The sequence below is a fragment of the Rhea pennata genome, chromosome 1, assembly GCF_028389875.1.
Source record: "Rhea pennata isolate bPtePen1 chromosome 1, bPtePen1.pri, whole genome shotgun sequence".
NCBI classification, from domain to species: Eukaryota; Metazoa; Chordata; class Aves; order Rheiformes; family Rheidae; genus Rhea; species Rhea pennata.
This window is the reverse complement of record NC_084663.1, coordinates 54,681,389-54,702,130: the sequence shown is the minus strand read 5'-3', so window position 1 is coordinate 54,702,130 and position 20,742 is coordinate 54,681,389. Positions and strand designations below refer to the sequence as shown.

The window sequence follows — 20,742 nt, the reverse complement described above, 5'->3', positions numbered from 1 at the left end:
TCTTGCCCTCTCGTTTCTGTTCCGCGGAGTTTTGCTTGCAAATGAGGCTAAGGAAAAAGTAGCAGGAGTCCTTAGCTTCCTCCACGAGCAATGTACAGACTTGGACTGCCCCAGGGGTGATGCTAAGCCCTCATATTTGGCTTCTGCAGTGGGTTGTCCTTTGAGGAGCCCTGCAGTGCTGCAGAGGGTCAGCATCCCTGCGCTCAGGTCCCCTCTGCCCGTTCCTCTCTTCTGCCCTAAGAGCCCTCTCAGGCCACAGAGGTGCTAAGGACTGAAGGGAAATTGCCGCACCTGATACAGCCAAGGGGTGTCTCAGCTCCTGCTGACCCTCCCAGGAGTAGGCGGTGGGGGACAGACAGGGGTATTTCCCTAGTGTTTCTGGCCAGCCCTGCCCCTCTGCACAGTGTGATGGGACTCCTCCAGCAAGGCTCAGGCAGCCAGACGCTGCGGGTGCCTGGGACCTTACAGCGAGTGACACGTTATGAATATGGCCAGCACCACACTGTGCTGCTACCAGCTGTTCCACCTGAACATCTCCACAAGCAAACCGTGAGCAGATCCCCATCCTAGCTCTTGCTGTGGCAGAGATCACTGCCTCCCTCCCCATCAGGGGACAGGACAGGCGGGAGCTCACACAGTCCCCCTCCGGCAGCGTCGGGTACGCTACCTCCCGGCAAGGCTTTGCTGAGGCTGGTTTGGGAGCTTTTCTGTGCCTGGGAGTGGGCAGCACCACCAGCACCCAGACACAACCAAATCACTGAGGGTAATGTGCTGTCGTGCTGCAAACATCTGGCTAGGTGGGTTCAGCTAGTTCAACTATGTTTACATGAGGGCAGAAATCTCACTGGAACATGAGGCTGAAAGCAGCTTTAAACCAGCTGGGTGACCTTCACCTTTCCACAACATGACTTGGCCAGTGCTAAGTACTGCTAACACCCATTGCTGCTCTCTCAGGACACAGAGGCCTTCAGGAGACAGCGCTCCAGAGCCAGTGAAAGCCAGAGTCAGCCGAAGTCAAAGAGCCATTTCCCTTCGAGCCCTTTGCAACTTGCTCCAGCAGCAAGGGATGGAAATGTGGTTTGGTCAGCCTGGAAGTGAAAACTAAACTAACCAGCCCAGATTGAATTTTGCATAGTAAGCGGTTATAACGAACCACTTATAGGAGAGTTGCAGGCTTTGGCTCACTCACATGAATGGCTTGGTGAGTATATTTGAATGGCAAATCAACCTGAGAAAATACAAAGGTGCTTGCAAACGATTCCAACACAGGAGTGATGTTTGCCCAAAGCACTGATTTGTTGCAATTTACTCTGCTGTCTGCAGTATAACTATCCCCCTTCCCAACAATCGAATAAGGCTCAGACACCGCACTTGCAACTGCAGCAAAATCCCAGCGTGGCCACTACACAGCCACGCTCTTCAGCGTATAATTCACTTTGACTGCAGGAGCCCTCCTAAAAATGACGCTCGAAACGAGCAATGTACCTAGATACTTGCTGAAGTAAGGCTCAAATTGGGAACAAAGCACACCAAAAATATAAATACATTCCAGTGGCACCTGCAAAATTACAATAGCACCTAAGCAGGAACAGCAGTCATATGAACCTTTGTGTGTTCCAGTACCAACCACTGCTCCAAATCAGTTGGAAGTGGGTCACCGAGACAGTTTTTGTAGCTGATTCATTTTCCTTGTTAGTATGATGCATCATGCTGCATTGCAGCCTCCCACCACATCAGGCATGAATAGTCCTGGGACAGTCTCACTCACTCCCACCCCATTTCTGCCCTCCCCTGCCAAGTGCCTGCACCCTGGACAGCTCCAGTTCCCCCCCCCGCCACACACACACCTTTTTTTAAATTTTTCATTTTAAAGGCTGGACAATGCCCTGTTGAGCCAATATTGCAGAATGGTTGAGGTAGGAAGGAACCTCCAACTTCAGCTGTACAGTGATTTTGACTACAGGCTCTTTGGACAGTCAGGTGCCAAACTCAAGCTGGTTTCAGCCCTGGAGCATCGACAGGGACTGTAATATTGCAAGAGGAATGAGTCACACGTGTTTGGACATGAGCAAAGCACCAGTTCAGGATGAGAAGCAAAGAAGTGAGTTTCCGCTGCACTGCAACAGGCCCCGCAGCCGCCTGCCTCCAGCGGGGAGCTTGTCACCACATTACAGTCAGCCGCAAGGCTCTGGCTGACAGCCTCCCCTCTCCTCCTTCTCCTCCTCCAGCCAAAGCACCTCAGTGCTAAAACTGCAGGGCTGCACTGCATGAGTCTGTGGCCTTATCTCTGTATTCAACAGCACCTACTAATAGGTCTTGTGCTTGTCCTGAACCTTTATGTACTGGCGTGGTGTAAAATGCTGATCTATTTTGCACCGGCTGAACACAGGATAGCTTAATGGATTTCAATGGCCTCATTAAGGATGTGATGTAGCAGAGAGCAGACATGCAGATTTGGCCCATGCCCTTTCTCTCCCGATCAGTACCTGGGCATGATGCCTCAGCTATGCTTCCAAAGCAGAAGGAAAGCAACAGGGGAGTGATGTATTAGGTGAGGAAAAAGAGGGGAGGATGAAATGCTGCAAATGCAGAGAGCTTGGAAGGTGGAAAAGAAAAGCCAGCAGCCCTGAGCCATGCTCTTTCCTGTGTCCTCCAAGAGATCTACTGTCTGCATGAAACTGGTTGATTCCCTTTCAAAAATAGCCCTTTCCACAGCTTTTAGGGGCTCTCCTGATAATGTGCATGACCCCATTGACTTCTGAACGTTTGAGGTTTTAAAGGGTCTGGCTGAAAATAGGAGCAGCCAGACTAGTACAGGTTGCTGCAAGGAAGGACGTGCTGAGGAAGCAAGATGGTAATGCAAACACATGTGCCTCCAAGATGAGGAGACACAACTGCCCTTCCTTTCTCTATAGAGATCAGCAGATCCTTTCTTCCATCTTTCAACTCAGTGAGTGCATTCACATACGATCGTAGCTGGTCCTGCCCTCAGCAAGCCCACCAGTCAGCCAGAGAGGCTAGCTGGGGCAGAATTTACTCTGGCCTTGATAAGAGGCAGCAACACAGTCACCATTAGTTAGCCCGCCACAATTAGTTAATCTGCCACTGGATGGGGACAGGGAGATAAAATGGGTGAGGGGCTAGGACAACAGGGCAAACACCAGTCCTTGTGGGATCAGATTTTTCCTTCTTTGCTTCCTTCTACCATTAGAGTTTGGATGGAGACTGGCTCCAAGGAATATTTCTGGACCAGTCTGTATGGTTCACTGGCCTCCTATCTCTGGGTGTACGAGTCCCTCACACTTGCCTTCCCCAGCAGAGCTGGCACTGACAGCAACAGCGCTGCAGGAGCTCAACCAGCATAGGATGCAGCAGGCTGGTAAGAGACCATGCAGCAACATAACCTCTCCCATCACCTGAACTAAACCATACACTTTAGGATGGGGGCAGGTACAGCTCTGTAACCCCCATATGATCTTGTCTCTAAGCTAGGTAACTAGGACTGGAAATCCCTGGTGATAAATACAGACATGATGCCTGCAAGGTTTCCCCTGGACCATTCATTTTGTTTGATGATGCTTTAAAGAGACATTTAATGAGGATAATCAGATTCAAATCTTCTCTACTCTTGGGTAGCAGAGTAATTTAGTCCCCCTCAAACTCTATTTCCCCCTTCTTATATGAATGACTCTGGGGTTTCCTTTGCTTTTTTGCATTGCACCTATTTTGATTCTTTGATGTGACCATCGCAATCAATATTCACGACATTTAAACCTTAATTAGCATCAAATCAGACTCACTTTTTACTCATTTCCTCATGGTAATATGATGCTGGCCTATGTTTCAATTCTCACTTTGGGGGCAGGGAACACTGCAGCCTGGTTAAAAATTTCTTCTTTACCCAATTAAATCAGAACCACTTAAAGAAGATCCACACACATTTCAGCCTAGTAATAGAGTTGAGCTTTGGGAAGCAGAGGGGAAGGTCTCAATCACACTCTGCATTCAGTACAGACCAGATGGTGAACATACTCACTATATAATTTATAGGCCACTATCACTATGTATTAGATCCATGCAGTGGCTGAACTAAGCCAAACCACAGCTAAATGTGCACAGAGCAGACTTTGGCAGGTGATATTCCAAGTGTAACTTAGATAAGAGGTAGAGCCAGGTCCACAGGCTGAAAAAAAAGCACAAGCTTCAGATTTGATCTCCTTCATAATAAAGAGCAGACAGCTTAATGCAGCAACCCTCACGTTGGAGGGGTTTACTCTTCCCTGCAGACTGGGCAAACTCCATCCATCCAGCCCACAAATTTGTGCTTGAACTAGGTTGTTGTTACACAACATCTGCACACAAGCAACTTTCCTTCAATTCCCCAGAAGGAGCTCAGGCACAGCAGCATGAGCATGCCAGGATAGTTCAGGGCCAGGTGTTGTTTTTTGTCTGCATTCCTTCTGGGCTGTGCCACTGAGCTGGCATGGGACATGCTGGATATCGTGAAGCCTAAGAAGGATAAAAGCTATCAGGGTAGATCTATTTTCATACTGCCTAAGCCTCCCCATCCCCTGCCTGTTACCCAAACATGCATTTGGCACAGCCCAGCAGAGATGCTGGAGAGGCATGAAGGACCTTTAAATGAAAATAAGAGGGAGCACTGCCCAGGCTGGCCAAATCACATTGTAATGAAGGAGCAACAGGATGGAAAAGATCAAAAGGAAAACTGAATAGTAAAAACATTCCCAAAGTGGGGTGAAGGCAATTCTGGCCCAGTCTTAAGGTAGCAAAGCTTTCATTCCTTCTCTGTATTGCTTAAAAGCGCCCTGGACAGAGCCTTGGAGAACACCATGCTCAGATCTCATCTTTACAAGCCCAAGCTGTGCTTGAACAGAGAAACTGCCGAGACACAGCACTGTCCCAGGGCTTCCCCAGCTCCAATGCCTGCGATTCTCTGCTGCTCAGCATAACAACATGAGGTACTGAGTCACCTCTCGATCCCACAGTGGGGCTTGAGGATTAATTAGTTAATGCTGGCACACTGCTTTGAAGAGAAGTGCTCTCCTGCAGTAAGAACTACAGGTTGTTTCATAGACAGCCGAGTTGAATGTAGCTCTGCCTTCACATTTGTTGACTCTGGAAGAGTTAGAAAAAGGAACACAGCAAGGGGAAAAAATGAACATGTACGTTCACACTTGGAGAATGTCAACACTGCTGTTCAATCTAGGCAGGCAGCTAGCACTACAGGTTCAGGACAATTTTAAAGACAACTAGTGCAGGTACTGATAGTGTCTCAAAGATCACCGAACCTCAGTAAACACCCATGCGTTAGGCAAACTAAAGTTCCACAATACTGTGACTACAGAGCCAGCTGGGCTTCAGCAAGCCATTATAACGCTATGTCTGGGCCGTCCACAGTACCGCACTGTTACCCCTTCATTGCAGGATGAGCACGCTGTGGGAGAAGATAGCGTCAGCGGAAAGACAGAAAAGCAAAATGCTCTATTGCCAAAAAATGGCAAGAGTTTCTTTATCATGTTCAACTCCACACAGGCTTTTTAGATCTTTTTGGTGCTCACCATTGGCCCTGTGCCTTGCTCCTGCCTGGAAACCACTCTAGAAGAAGTGGTTGCTTTAGTTGATCCTGGCACAGCTTGTTATAGAGCAGAAAAGGCAACAGCAGCAGTATCTGAAGGCTAGAAAGACACAGCAGATCCTGTACTTTGGGGCTAGGGCCAGGTTTCCCAAGGGGAGGTGGCTTCTCTGTCTTTGTTTTTGTCCTCACCCCACCTCAGTGCTTCTTCCTGTGATGTGCAGAGCCCCAAGGGCTCTCACACCAAGCCCACAGCTGCACCTGTGCCTGGCGGCGCAGAGGCAGCCTGGGTCTATGTAAAATATGGGCTCTCTTTCACACATCGCTGAGTTCCCTGAGCAAAGGACATAGCAAGGCGGGGGAGCTGGGGCACAGGCGCAGCGTCTCTCCCGACTCCTCGCAGGCGTCGCTTTGTGACAGACGCTACTATGCCAGAACGCCCTGCACACAAAACAGCCTCTTCACAACTCCCTTGACTCGATAAACTAGAGAGAGAGAAGGGATCTCAATATCATGGCATGTACCACCCCTCTAGATAAAGCCTGTGGCGAGGCAAGCGCGGCCCAGAACGGGCCAGGAGCCTGCACTACTCGTCTGCTGAGGAGTCTAAGCAAGACATCGCTTCTGAGTTCCCCCGCATCCAACATCTCTAGCAGTCCAGTTCTTCGCAGCCAAGACGGCCTCTTCTGTGCAGAGCCAACCCGAGGGGATACCATCCTGCCTAGCATCTAAGCATTGTATTAATATTTAACAATGAGAAACATCCAGAGACTTTGATCCTCTCGTCCCCCAAGCCAATTCAAGGATAAAGCTATTGTGTGGGGAATTTCAGTATTTTAGAAGGTATTCCAGTTCAGAACAAAACTAAACCACACTGAAAGGCCCTATGAGGAGGAATGAAGCCCAGTTTCAGGCAGCCTCCTTAGATGCCTGCTGCAGTCAGATGGCTGTTTCATGCTGCTTACCCACCTCAAAAACCATTTGGCTGGCAGGTTCTTGTCAAATGCTCATTTATCTTCACCCACAACTGGCAAAAATCAAGCTCTACTAAATAGGAGCAAACTGTTTCTTCTGAATGTTCCAGCCAGTTCTAGACTCGTAACCCAAAGGACTCCAAAACATGCAGAAGTGTCAATTCATTCTAATCAAATCCCTCTGGAGAAGGTGGTTATTATTTTACAGATCATGTAAGCAAGGCACAGAGAACTTCAACACACATGCCCAGAGTCATGCAAAAAACCTACCACAGGGCAAATGGGCCCAGCATTTCTGGCTTCCAGCTCTGGGCTGTGCCAGCTATTGCTTTCTCTCACATATAAATCACTTTTCCCCACTAGTGAAGGGCAGCTGGTCACTGAATGGAAAGTGGCAGTTGTTCAACAGCCTACAGCAAAACTGCACACCAGCTTAGGATAGGAAGTGAAGAATACTCAGTACACAGAGGAAGCTGCCAGGGGAACTGGGCCAGCTGAAAGGAGACAGAACAGCTGGAATCTGGCCAGAGCAAAGCCCAGTGCTCTTACAGAATCAACAGCACAAGTTAAAAACTCCACAGAATAAGAGTACAGCAGAAAACTCCTCCCTTTCTTTTATGCCCTTTCTCATAAAGGAGGCCTGCAGCAGATCAGATTTTTCTCCCAGGTATCTCTGTAATCCAGGTCAGTTCAGGGCAGCAGGGCACACACAAATCTCTTCCCACTCACCACTTCTGCTGTGGACAGCAGTCAAGCCTCAAGCTACCAAGCAGCTCTTACAGGATCACAGCTGCTGTGTGTCCTGACCAACCTGGCATAGCCCAGTCAGGTCCTCCTAACTACAGATCTTGGCAAGCAGAGAGATACAGCTTTAATCAGTCAAAAAGCAAATATTAAGATAGCCTTGAATCAAAACCTCTACCACCAGTTTCAAGGTTTGGAGGACAGAAAAATCTTCAGAGCTAGAATTATCTCTGATCAGTTCCAGACCAGAGAGATCTACAATATACCCTACACCAGGGCAGACTCTCTCCCCTGTTAGTATAGACTGAGCACATTGCATGTCTTCTCCACATTTAAAGGTTGGTCTGACGTAACTGCTGATGTTGCTAAGCCAGCAAAAACCTTCACTTGCAAAACCTGGGCTAGCGAAGAGCTGTAATACAATTAACACCAACCATGCTGATGTGTGCTGAAATCACCTATAGAGCATCTCCACAAGCAGCTCAGCTAGCAGGCTGAAGATATAAAACCTTCTTCAAGTGCCTGGGCTGAAGGCAAAAACCTGTGGGACCCACTGTGGTAGCAGAAGAGACTCCATCAGTCTCCCTCAGATCTGCCAGAATGAAAGCATTGCAACACTGAGGCTTACACTAATGCAACTGATATAAAAGTGGTTGTATTACTGTAGAAGTACTTAAAGTGATTTTTCTGATGTAAACAGCTGACAAACATAAAACATGCCCACAAACCGATATAATCAAGCCAGAAGAGCTCAGGTAGTTTTGCTACAGACAGGAGAATTTCTTTTTGTGAACCTCCCGACAGATAGGAAACTGAGGTACGGAGACGAAGAGAAAATAAAAAACTCCAAAACATTTTTGTTTGATTTCAACCAGCTTGGCAAGTTCCTTAATGATGTTTAAACACAACAGGCCCTGCGTCACTAATCTTAATGAACTTCAGGCCTTTCCTTGTGTCTGATCTCAATCCAAATACTACTTTCACAAACATTAGCACTCGCTACTCTATCTAGACAAAAGACATCCTCAGCTGCCTTGCCTTCTCTGTTAGGGGCATTGGTACATCCTGTCTAAACTAATAGCTGACAGTTCCTAGAGGTATTTACATAGTTGTAGCTGTAGCTTTAGATGTGTCCCAACTACTTTCAGTTGTAAAACATGATGGACCTGAGACACAGTGTCATATTCTTAGATACGCTCCACTTCCCCTGCCAGTTCTGTTAAAGACATTTTTTTTAAGAGTAAGAAAAATATTTGCCCCAAGGTAAAGCGAGATGCTGTTCTTAAGGAACTAGATTTCATTTTGTACCAGCTGGGATTCAGCCACCTGTAGGAAGTGCAAACTGGCAGCATCTTTCCCCTTTGAAAGTAGAGGGAAGGAAATACAGTACCTGAAATATATCAAAGGAAGAAAACAAACAAAAACAAACAAAATCTCCCCCCAGAAAACATGTTTGAAGGTCTTAGAACACATAGATGGGTTGCTACAAAGTATTCTGGGTGAAACAAGGTTTCATTTTCAGCATTTAAAAAAATCACAGTGAAAAATTACTTGAAACGGAGTGGATTTTACAATAGTTATTAGATGTAACTGGGGAGCAACCTAGGAGACAAAACAGTCATGCACCTTACAGTAGGTTGCAAAGGACAATAGAATTGCTCTTTTTTGTTGTTTTACACCGTAGCCCTTCCTCTCCTCCCCCAGACTGCACCTGCACATTAACAGCAAATCGAAACTAGTCTATTCTAAACCATGGGCTCATTTATTTTGAGGGACTCGAAGTGAGAGCGAGGCTAAGATAGCAAAACCAACTGAGAGAAACTTGTTTCTCAGCATGATTGCTCCTCTCCAGTGGCAAAGTCCTGGCTAGTACTACCAGGATTGCAAAGCTAGCTGAAAGTAGGGCATGTCCGTTAAGCTCCCCATCCTTCTTACATGGCCAAGAGAATCTGCACATCTCTCTTCCTGGCTACAGCCAGAAAGTCCAGCCCTTTTGGATACCATAAGGCAGCTGAATGGTTTAGCTCCTTTGTTCCCACTGACAAACAACCCCACCCTCCTCCCCCTCTCCCAGCAACAATACAACTGGAGCTGGGATTTGCGTGTCCTTTGAGCAAGGATACAGGCACTGCGCCTCGCTGAGCTGTCTCTGCAAGGACTGCCAACATGCACAGCTAATTAAGCCTGCAATGCTGCTTTCTGCTTTTTCCTCCTCACAGACAGATATCAGAAACAAGCTCAGGGAAACAGCACACTCAGCTAGAGCTCTGCATCTAGGAACATTAAAGCAAACTATTAGGGATTAAATAAATTAAACCAGAAGGGAGCTTAATTGATTGCCTCTAGACTTCATTCCTACCTGGCATCTAATTCTGGGTAAGAACCACCCATACACTCTATTCTGGAAAGTGGCTCAATTCAGTTTACGTAAAGAAATTTCTTCAGAAAACTTTTACCACCACCACGTGGCTGAAACAGTGACTGCAGCCCACCAAGTTACTGAACAGGAAGTTCAAAGACAGCAAGGACCAGTCTCACTGTCAGGGCAAACTGGTGGAAGTGTTCGTGGATTTTAGAGCCCATGCCACATATCTCAAAAAAGAGCATGCAACTAGTGTAAATATGATACATTTTATTAACTTAGAATTGCAAAATATACTATTAGCTTGCATTAAGAATAAGGCATGATTACTGCTGACAAGAACCTATCAATTAAGGGATTTACATGCAGCATGCACCCAACTTGCAAGAGACACCAGGTATTTTCTGAATGTTGCTGTAGTCAGATTCACTGTGTTCCATCTCTGATCAGCCCCAGAGTGCAGAGCTTGAGCACTAAGGATGCTGGAGGGACAAATGTAGCTCCTGGAGCTGAACTACCCTATTTGCAGAAGCTTGCTAAGGGCCAGCAGCTTCCACTATTTGGATATTTGGCTCTTTGAGAGAAAAGCTATCTCATTGCTCTTTACTTTGAAAGTATAGACTTATTTCCACCAGTGGCTGCATGTTTCTCTTCCTCTGCTCCACCTGTCCTGGCAATAACCCATTAAGTGCAGCAATACTCTCAGTTACAGTCCTTTTTACCTCTTCATTTCTCAACTCAGGACAGTTTGACTTCTCTGGAGGACAACTCCTTGGTCTGAAGGGATTGACTCGCAGCAGAACAGTCTAAGCTGCCGAAATCATGAGCAAAGACTTCAGTTATCCCAGGCCTGAGAGGGAACTTTCTTCTTTGAAGACACAAAAAAGGCTAAAGTGCTAAGTTATCTTCTTTAGTCCCTTCAACCTTGACTAGGTATCAGGCATGGAAACATTAAGTCGCTCACTGGGCAGATGCTCCCACAGCTGGATCATTAACTGCCAATTCCTGAACATCTAGAAGCTGCAGAACAGCCTTACTGTCACGTTATTCTCTTGATGCAGAGACATCAAGTTTGTCAGTAAGGTTTTGTATTAGTCCAAGGTGCTATATTTCAGGTCAAAGGAAGTGGAAGCCTGGTGTCTCTGTCTGTCTGTGGTAGGTTTGGGCCACTGAAACTCAGACACCCAACTGTGATGTGCAGCATTTGGGACAGTGGCCTGTTCTTCTCTTGATGTGCTCCTGGTAAAACATGTAGCTTCTGACCATTATTAATCTGGTGAAATCCAAACTTCAGTATAAAATAAGACTCAGATGTAATAATGGAGTTGCCAGGTCAAGCTATCCTCCCACAATGCCCCTGCCTTGCCCACTAAACAGGAATCAAGCTTTTCTTCATAGATTAGTAACTAGGAACAGCTCCAGATGAGTGTTCATAAAATAGGCAAAAGAACTTCCCAAAGTGTTTCCAGCTTGAATGCCTGGAAGTGAAGAACTGATGAACCTGGCTGGATTCTCACAATACAAGGTTATTCATCAGCAGAGTTCCTCACCAATGAGCCAAAGGACAAGGCAGAAACCCCTGGTATGTGACCAGCACAGATCTGCAACATTCGGAGAAGTCGCTGAGCAGTGGCAACTCGTATCCCTTCCAACTGGAAACAAAAATGGAAAAATTTATTAAAAAAAAAAAGAAAGCGGCACTTGGCTAGTAAACAAGGAAAAACTGGTAGCATTAAAATCAGCATTAAGTATGTTTCAGGACTGCTAGATACAGACACAAGCCCAAACAGCACAATTTACCTGCTTAACGTCAGAGAAGGAGTACAGGAGTTACACCAGCTGAAAGATCCAGAGAAAGTTTTAGGTGCCCAACCTCACTCCGATTTGCTGAGAGAGGGAAGGGCAAACAAGAGGATTGCCAAAGGCACAAAAACCTGTCTGCTGGGGGAAGAGGTCCCTCAGTGAGGTACAATAAGTACATGGAAAAGTGAGATGTGCTACCCTGAGTGACAAGCTCTCCCTTCAGCTTTTCAAAGTGAAGGGTAACTGAGGAGAGTGGTGTATCAGATTGCAAAACAGTCTATGAAGTATGAAAACCTGGGTAACAGGAAGTGTTGTGTGTGCAGTGTGAAGAATCACTTGACAGATAACAGCTCAGGGGCTCCAAGGAAGAAGAGAAAATGCTTTAAGGAGCAAACATACCAAGGATTTGCACATCAAAATTCTTTGCTAAATTAGGACGGCTTGGTTTTCAGAGACTTTGAAGTAGCACAGGAAGTTGCAATCAATATAGAAGACTCATTTCAAGGACAGCCAGACCCCTATACCTCTACTATTCTTGTAGAAAGAATCTGGTTTCTGGCACCAATGCATGATAGTAGTGTATGAACGGTATACTTATTACTAACAACGATCATAACAAGAATCAGAGAGCAGGGGAATCCACAAATTCCTTCAGACATCTTACCTCCAGCTCACAGTATAGTACAGGACTGCAATAGACTTCTCCCAGTTTCCAGATGGTATTCATCTCTATGCTGCAGTAATTCACTCTACCAACTATAGAAAAGGGTTTTTCCACATTACAAGGCCCATAATCAACATTCAGTGAAAAAAAGTACCAGAAAATTTCACATTCACAAAATGATCCAGGGCAAACTTTGAGAGCATCATATTTGGTAAGGCAACAATAAGTAGTACAAACTCAATGGTACAAAATTAGCACTGGGCATTAGTATAGAAGCCTCATAATATAGACAGCAGGAATAGTATGACCACATTAATGAGTACTGCAATGTTGTTAATATTTTGGATAGGGGATCTGTACAGTGTCATCAGGGGCAAAATATTCCACCCATCCATTAACCAGAAGCGGTCCTGTCTCATCATAGAATTGCAGTGCTCCTATCTCCAGGGCTTCACCCTATCATAAGAATTATAACACAAGGCAATGCTGAGGCTCCTTCCTTTCCCACCCCAGAAGAAACCCTCCTATGACCCCAAAATTCCAGGGACATGGCAGCTCTGTTCCAACACAGAGCAGTGTAGGCTGTTCCCTCCAGTTCCTCAGAGCTGAGCCTGGGAGGCTATTGAGACAAGACCTTTTTTTGCTCAGAAGCAAGGGAGAGAAAAATTTTAGAGGCACAATGGGACCAGACAGCATGCAGCAGGAATACCAATCATATATTAAAAATATACTTAATAGTTTAGTAGCTTCGCCATTTGGATTCATTTCATTACCACAGCATCATATGCTCCTCATTGCTAATGGAGACTATCATTAAGACAGATCTGCAAGAGCAGACAGAACAGACTTCTGCAGTACCATAGGAAATCAATAACATAATTCATATTTAAAGAATTAAGGACAGAAGAGAGGTCTAACTAGAAGTGAGCAAAAATCACGCTTTTTTAACCTGTAGTTAAAAAAAACCAATAAAAAAACCATTTCAACTAAGTTCAACTATTATTTAAACAAAGCTTTTGACAAAAATACTGCTCTGTTTTGTTTCAAGTTAAGTTACTGCCATGTTTTAAGAAAAGCAACAGTGAGTTGTGCTGCTGAGAGATGAAGAAAAGGGCAGATGCCATACATACCCCCAGTGACAAGGAAGCATACTTTCCCCAGGAAAAAGCTGGCATCCACATGAGCTAGTGAAGCTTCAACATTCTTTAAGCTGTCAGAAAAGCACAAACAATCCAGTTGGACAAGAAGGTAGAAAAACTGCAGCACAAGAACAAAGCGAATAACTTTCAGAAGTCCAAAAAAAAATAGCCAACGATGCTAAAATATGCTGATTCATGAGCTGACAGAATCATGCTCTATACAAAAAGCATGGCAGCAGAGACCTCTAATACCCACAGCTGTTGAAGAATCTAGAAGATATCCTTTCTACTCAAGACTTAGCATTAGTCTAACTTAATTGTTAGACTAGTTTGGGCAGCGTCCTCTAAGATTTGCAGACACTAACCATCCCAGCTTATTAAGATCCAATGAAACTTCAGCACTACTTACACTCTTCCAAAAGAGCTAACCCACACATTTCTGCAGCAGCATCTGTGCTGTAAGTACGCAGCTGGGCCTGTTGGTAAACGTTTTGGTAAACGGAAGCCCAAGATCATCAGTCACAAGCTAAATAAGTAACAAAATACTGACATTTGTGCTCTAGGAAGTCTTTACTCATGACTTGGGGACACAAATAAGATGTCTACAAAGAAAAGCACAAGATGAAAGAGGCATTGATCCCTGAAGTATTCCTTTTCTCTAAAGAGATATTTGCAGTGCTGATCCCACTTAGTCAGCAGTGCCAATGAAGTGCCAACACAGACACAGCAACTGGCTGATTATTAGGTAGTACTGCCTGGTGCATGTGCCAGCCATCTGCATACTACAGAACTTAGGAGCACTTCTATCACTTCCACCTAATTTTACAGGCAGTGTCTTTCCAAATCTCAGCTCATACCACTTCATATCTGGATCCAGGAAGAAATTCTGCCTTCTCTGCTATGGTAATTAATGCACAATAGCCATGTTCACAATCCTACCTAATCCTTTCTTTGAGGCTGGATAACAACTGCATATATTAGTGAGCTATTCTACCACAGCAAATCTTGGGTTTGAGGTCCAGTATTCAATGTTTCTGACACAAGGAATTAAAAAAAAAAAATGCAGATTTAGCCATCAATTCAAGAAAGGCTATCAGCTTACCGATCACAGTTTTGCCCTTCTTTTACCTGTATTTGCTCTTGATGTCAATCATAAATGCAATCAGATCTATCCTGGGCCGAAGGTGATCTCTCTCTGAAGGTAAAGGGAGGGACGTTGCTAGGTGACTGAAAAACAAATTTGCCAGTTTACCCAAATAGCTTGGCAAGACAGCATCCACTTAAACATTGCAGTTCCCCATGTGGTAAGTTACCAGGAAGCAGATTTGGTGCTGGCTACTTACGAAATACTTAGGCACCAAAGAGCTACTGTGATTCATTAAGCGGTATCCTCATATCCCCCTTAAGCCTATTCATAGTTGTTGACAGCCACAGTTGATACTTGCTAGTCTAAGATGCTTATAATAGGAAGCTTAACGTAGCATAACGGGAGTGACACATAGAAAAATGTTCTTCCCACAGGTTTGTATGGTAATAATTTTATTTAATTTTTAAGAAGTGACCTTTCTAACAAAATTAACCTCAGTGCTTTACTGGTATATTTCTCTATCAAATTTCAGTTAAAACATGTCAATACTTTCCTGTAAGATTCCAGAGATACTGACCATACACTCACATAGAAGCAGCTGTCTCCTAGGTATCCACACTGCACAGAGTTGTGTTATATTTGCAGAATCTTAAACTAGAAATTTGTCACCAGTATAGCTTTACAGATGAAGTTATAGCTCAGAAGGAGCTTACTGGTTCTGTTGTTATACCATTACACCTCTTTTTGTTCCCTTCACTGTCTCAGGATTTAGTAGGTTAGTTCAGGCATCCTGAACTAGATCTATACTACATTAAAGCCACTGCTGACACAGCTACTGGGAGAAGAATTACAGTTTTTATTTTTTTTAAACCCTTCTTCCCAATGAAATGAAAGGTCTGTGTAACACACAGCTTTGTTTCTGGAAGATCATCTTAAGGATAGGTTGGAAGAACAAAAACTCCAGAATTTCAGTCTCTCTCACATACCATTGCCTTGCTAGAAGAGAAGAGAGAAACTCTTAGACTCACATCTACCAATTAGAACTTTGGGATTTAATAGTTTTCCCCAGCAATAGCAAACTACAGAATATATTTCCTTCTATTACTCCTATGTAGTTTTGCTAGCATCAGCAAATAGTCAGCCGCATTTTGGAACAAAAGAATGAAAAAATATGTTTTACATTCTCAAGCATGCATTTATACACATACCTTACCCTACCTTATGTTAAGGGAACATACAAGATGACCACATATTCTACTTTCTTAGCTAAATTTTTAATGTACTCCATATCTAGATTTGCAATATATGCATCTGCCAGCCTCTAAACAAAGATGTTTTCTTTCCTATAAGTATGGAAGGTACAATTTAACAATGCATTTTGAAACTAACAGAAGATACGAGTGAATTGTGCTTGGAAGATGCATTGCAATACAAACAAGGTGAGATTTAGTGAGAAACTTTGGTGAAAATACCAGATATCCTTGGTTTAATATTTATATATATACATACACATATAAAAGAGCTCCATGATTTGGAATTCTGCTATATTCAAGATACCATCATTAGACGATGCCAGCAGTCTCCAGACCATTCAGGTAGGTCTACCAGACATCATATTATTTTGTAGTGTGCATAATCCCGAAGCAACACAGCAGGGAAAAAAGAGCTGTCACAGACCTCTGTTCCCCTATTGACTCTATCACAGGAGCATTCCTCCTGACATAATCACTGTTATGTGAGCATAAGCTTCAATGCCTTTTAACTGCCTAGCTGGAGTACCAGTAGCCATCCAGTTATAGCACTTCAGAGATTAGCGCAGGCTGCAGTATTAGCATAGAAAATTGGGTGATTAATTTGCTATCAGTTAGCACAAGTCTCTGGGATGCCATGATCAGAATGGGACAGATATTCAAACTAGCTAGCAAAACATGAATTCACACTTGCCTTTACTGCACAGTCTAGGACTGCAGCAAATAAACACAAACACCTTCTGAAAATCTGACTAAACTCATTTGCTTTTGGCAAGAAAGCTGTCAAGGTTGTTATCCAGTAAAAAAAATATTTAGGCAAGCTTTTAGACAGGACTCATCTGTGCAGCTAAAGTTAAAATTCCAAATGCATCTTAAGTGCTTGAGGAAAAGCTTGTACAAGCCTACAAAACAGATTCTGCCTAAGAATAGTATTAGAAGTAATGGACATTTTCCAGGAAAACTTAGTTGGTTTCAAGTAGTTGCAGGAATTTTACTTGTCTCAGTTTTCTGTGGATGTTTAATCCCCACATATACCCCTCTGCCAAAACAAACAAACAAACAAAAAACCAGAATGGTGCCCCTACTGTATTCTTGCACTTTTTAAATCAAACATCTGTGCAACATATAAAGGCCAACAGTACATGCACAATAAATAAGAAAAATAAGGGAGAATTTCTTCCACTCCCACTTCCAAATTACTTTTTCTGAAGAAAAAGTTTGTCTTTTGTAGGTGACAGACACATCTATGCAGTACTGCACACCAGCGTTCACAAAAGCAAGTTCTGTCTTTGAAAGGAAGGCACATTAGCTACCTTAGTTCCAACTACTACCACTTGGTAGAAACTGCATTGATACGCAAGTTTCTTATCTGCACTTCAGAAGCAGAAACTTGTGGATCAGCATCACCCCCTCTGCTCATGTTTCGCCCCCTAAACCAGATGACAGCAGCACGTGTATGAGCTCCTCATGGGCATTTGCCTGGAGAGGGCATGGGAACCGCTGGCGGGGGGCAGGCCCCAAGAGCGCTAGCGAGACTCGCGTTCCTCCCTCCGGACTCACATACTGATCTTGAAGTTTTTCTTCTCTCGGAGAATCGCCTCTGCGAGCTTCTGCTGGAGACTCTCATCCGACCCCACCAGCTGCTCGGCGAGACGGAAAGAAACGCCGTCAGACACTGCCCCAGGAAGGGCGCGGCTCCAAGCGGCCACCGCCGCGGGGGCGGCGCGGCCCGGGGCGGCCGGCCCAGGGCAGCACCCCGGAGGGCCCGGGGCCCGGGGCAGGAGCGGGGGCGGAACCGCCTCCGCGGGGGTGGCGCAGACTCGCCGCGTCCCGGGCGCCCCCACGTGACCTGGACGTGGAGCCCCGCCCCCGGCGCGGGGGAGGGGAGGGGACACGAACGTGGACGGCGCAAGCTCCGCCCCTCCGGGCGCGGGGGCGGGGCCAGCGCCGCCGGTGCCGTTGCCGTTGCCTCACGGCTCGCGACGGGTGTGGGGGGAGGGGCGGGGGGGGAAGCAGCCGCGCGGGGGAGGCAGAGAGGTGAGGAGAGGGGGGGAAGGGGGCGGCCCGGTCCCGCCAGACTTACCAAGACCGCGGCGGAGTTGAGCGCCGGGAGCTTGTCGAAGGGCCTCACCACCGCCATCGCCGCGGGAGGCGGTGCCGCCCGCGCGCCGCGATTCAAACCGCCGCCGCGCCCTGCGTCACGGCGACGTAGCGCGGCGGGGCGGGGAAAGAGGAGGGAGGCGGGGCGCCCCCCACGTTGCGCATGCGCGGGGGGGGGGGGGCCCAGGGCTCTCAGTGCGCATGCGCTCTGGGCGGGGGTGGGTGGTGCTGCGCAGAGGTGGTGCCTGGCTGCGGCAGCGTGCGGGGTTAGTGCCAGCCCGCCCCAAACGTCCCAGTAACTGAGAAACGTCCTTTCCGGGGCTGGGTGATGGGGGCAGGACCCAGGATATAAGAACGCGACAGCTCCTTGCTCCTAGAACAAGAAACAGTTGGAGCTGGGCCCAAATGCCAGATCCTCTGTTGGGTGTTGGGGCGCCCTGCGTTACTTGCCTTGTCTCTCTGGAGCGTTCTCTGTCCTGACGCTGGGTCTTCCGCATTGCCCGGAGACACATTCCTGTGTTTCGAGGCCTGTCACCTGAGCCACGAGCTCAGCTTCTCCGGCCTTTAGCTAAATTAGGTCATTGTGCAGAAAACTCCATCTTTTGCCTTGCATCCCTCCTCCCCAAGCTTCTCTGTGAGCCTTAGTTGATACATGTGTCATCTTAAAAATGTGTGGGTTCCTCCCCCAGGTTTGGGTTCTCTCCCATGCTCTGACCCCCTAGTTTGCAGGAGTGAAAACAGTCTCTCACAAGCATCTCTTCACAGGCTAGCCTAGCGCTGCTCAGTGGACGTCGAGGAGAGCTAATCCCTACCATCTCCACTGTGGTGCAGCAACCATACGTATATTCCCTGAAATGGCTATATTTATAGCAATAGTGATATAAATTATGCATTAGGATGGGGAAGTGAAAAGTGTATTCAGACCACCAACCTCGTTTCCAAGCAGCACAGAACCACTTGCTGTATTGTTTAAGTATTGATTACAAGCCTAGCAAGAGGCATAATCAAGCCCACATAATCACTAACTTTGTTTAAAAAAATGATCCATCTGTTCCAAGTTGTATCTTTACTTTGTGCTTATGCTGATCACCCCTGTGGCCTTTCGCATATCACCTAGTACCTCCGTGCCACCTGGCAAAGAGTTCAGGGACCTTGTTTCAGCCGTGCTCTGGGTTGTGCATGCTAAATCATCCTGTGCTAGCTTTGGAAGGATGCTCCAGCAGCCCTGATCTCACTCCTACCTCCTCCCGCCCATCTGGCCGCCTTCCCCTGAGCTCTCCTGTCCATCACTGCCTGCCTCTTCCCAGCCTGGCACTCCTCTGCTCATGGTCTCAGTGTTAGGGGCAGGAAGCAGTTCATGCCAGGGCACTGCAGAGAAGCCACATTATAGATCCATGTTGAGCTGCTGCTATGCTATACGATGGCAGCAGAGTGTGAGGAGACAACCTGGTGACTGAAAGCCCTCAAAGGCCCAGTTTCCCTTGCTGATCTGCAGTCTGTCTCGCTGCATCCCTTGCTGTAAAGCCTTCACCACAGGTGGGATGCCCCAGCTTTGCATGGGGGCTGCCAGCTGGGGTTCGCTCTCCCCGCACCTTGCACCAGGGCTCCTCCAAGGGGCAGGATATGCGCAAAGGGGAGAAAGGAAGCTACAGGGTGAGTTTACCAACAAAGATGTCTCCCCTCTCCTCCTCCACTGAGCACGAGAGGGGAGGCAAGGGGGGCAGGGGGGGTTAATGTAAGCTGACATCATACCGCTGAGATGTCTTTTTTGATCTTGACAAAGGCAGAGGGTTCTGCTCATTGCCGGCATTAGACAAATTACAGGTGAAGCAGAAGAGATCACAGGATATTTCTGGTTGTTGTCTCGTTCAGCTGGGGGAAGGGAGGACGAATCCAGGGCAGACGTGTCTTAAAGACAGAAAGCAGAGAGAAATGTTAAATAACGGGAGCCAGCCCTTTGGGTGGGGGGGACACAGAGCAATTGGGACAACGCTCTTTTCGAGCTGCAGAGGATGTGGAAATATGCTAAAAGCTGCAACACCGACCTAATGAGATGATTCTGCTCTCTTCCCCTGTCCTTCTCCGTCTTTGTAGCTCTCCAGCTGCAAGGAAGGACTGGAATGGTTGCAGCCAGACGAGACCACTGTCTGAGCAGGGGCACGCTCACTGTCTGCTCCGTCAGGTCAGGCAGTGCTGGCTCCCTCCCTCAGCAACACCAGCATCTGCTTGTGGTTCAGTGAGTCAAATGCAGATGAGCTCACACCAATCCCAGTTATTTCTGTGTCCAGCACAGATGCTTTACTTAGCTTTAGGCTGAGGAGTCCAAGCAGACGTGCTGACAGCACTGCAGATCCTGGCTGCAGAGAAACCCCAGCCCCTGGGCAGGCAGAAGAAGGAGCGACACTGTCTCTGCTCACATTCATCAAGTCCCAATTTAGTCCAGCTTTGGCACCCCTTGGCCTGTGTCCCTCAGCAAGGGCTGAACATTGCCTTCCATGGGTGGGCGGCAGAAATTCTTGCTGCTCATTTCTCTATGTGCCTCACCTTTACTTCAGCCCCTCTGCCTTAGCCCCTTAGTAGGGGGACCTGTGGGTATGTGGCCTGTCTCAGGGAGACTTGGAGGGAGTTGTGATGGTTCAACAGTCTTTGCCTATAAGTGCAGGTCTTTGGCAAAGCTGGTTTCCTCCTGAGAAGTAAAACAGTTGCATTACAGCTGCCAGAATGAACTACACCATGCAGATGCAGGTTGCTGTCATTCCCTTTCCAAAACAGGCAAGGAGACACAGTGGGAAAAAAAAAAACTCTGAAAAACTGACCTCTGGTCTATAGGTAAGGAGAGAGGAGAACATGTGCCATTGCCTTGCACCCTCTGTGGTTGTTTACCCATGGGCTAAGAAAGGGGCATAGAGCATATCTAAAGCCAAAGAGTAGCATATAAAAACTGCTTCTTGAGGTAGAGATGATGGCATAAGGAAGTGGAGACTCAGGCCTCACAACATGCCTGAGGTCCTAGATCTACAACTCGG

General features: G+C 46.6%; 1 protein-coding gene across 1 annotated transcript; it reads right to left on the bottom strand.

The window, feature by feature from the left end:
- Nucleotides 1-9,923: 9,923 nt before the first annotated feature.
- CENPM (centromere protein M) lies at nucleotides 9,924-17,756 on the bottom strand. Its single transcript, XM_062584201.1, has 6 exons — nucleotides 17,700-17,756; nucleotides 17,177-17,415; nucleotides 14,408-14,506; nucleotides 13,271-13,350; nucleotides 12,141-12,232; nucleotides 9,924-11,325 (listed from the first exon to the last, which is right to left on the bottom strand). Exons 1-6 carry the CDS (start codon nucleotides 17,754-17,756, stop codon nucleotides 11,200-11,202), a joined length of 693 nt encoding a protein of 230 aa, XP_062440185.1. The 3' UTR covers nucleotides 9,924-11,199.
- Nucleotides 17,757-20,742: the final 2,986 nt, after the last annotated feature.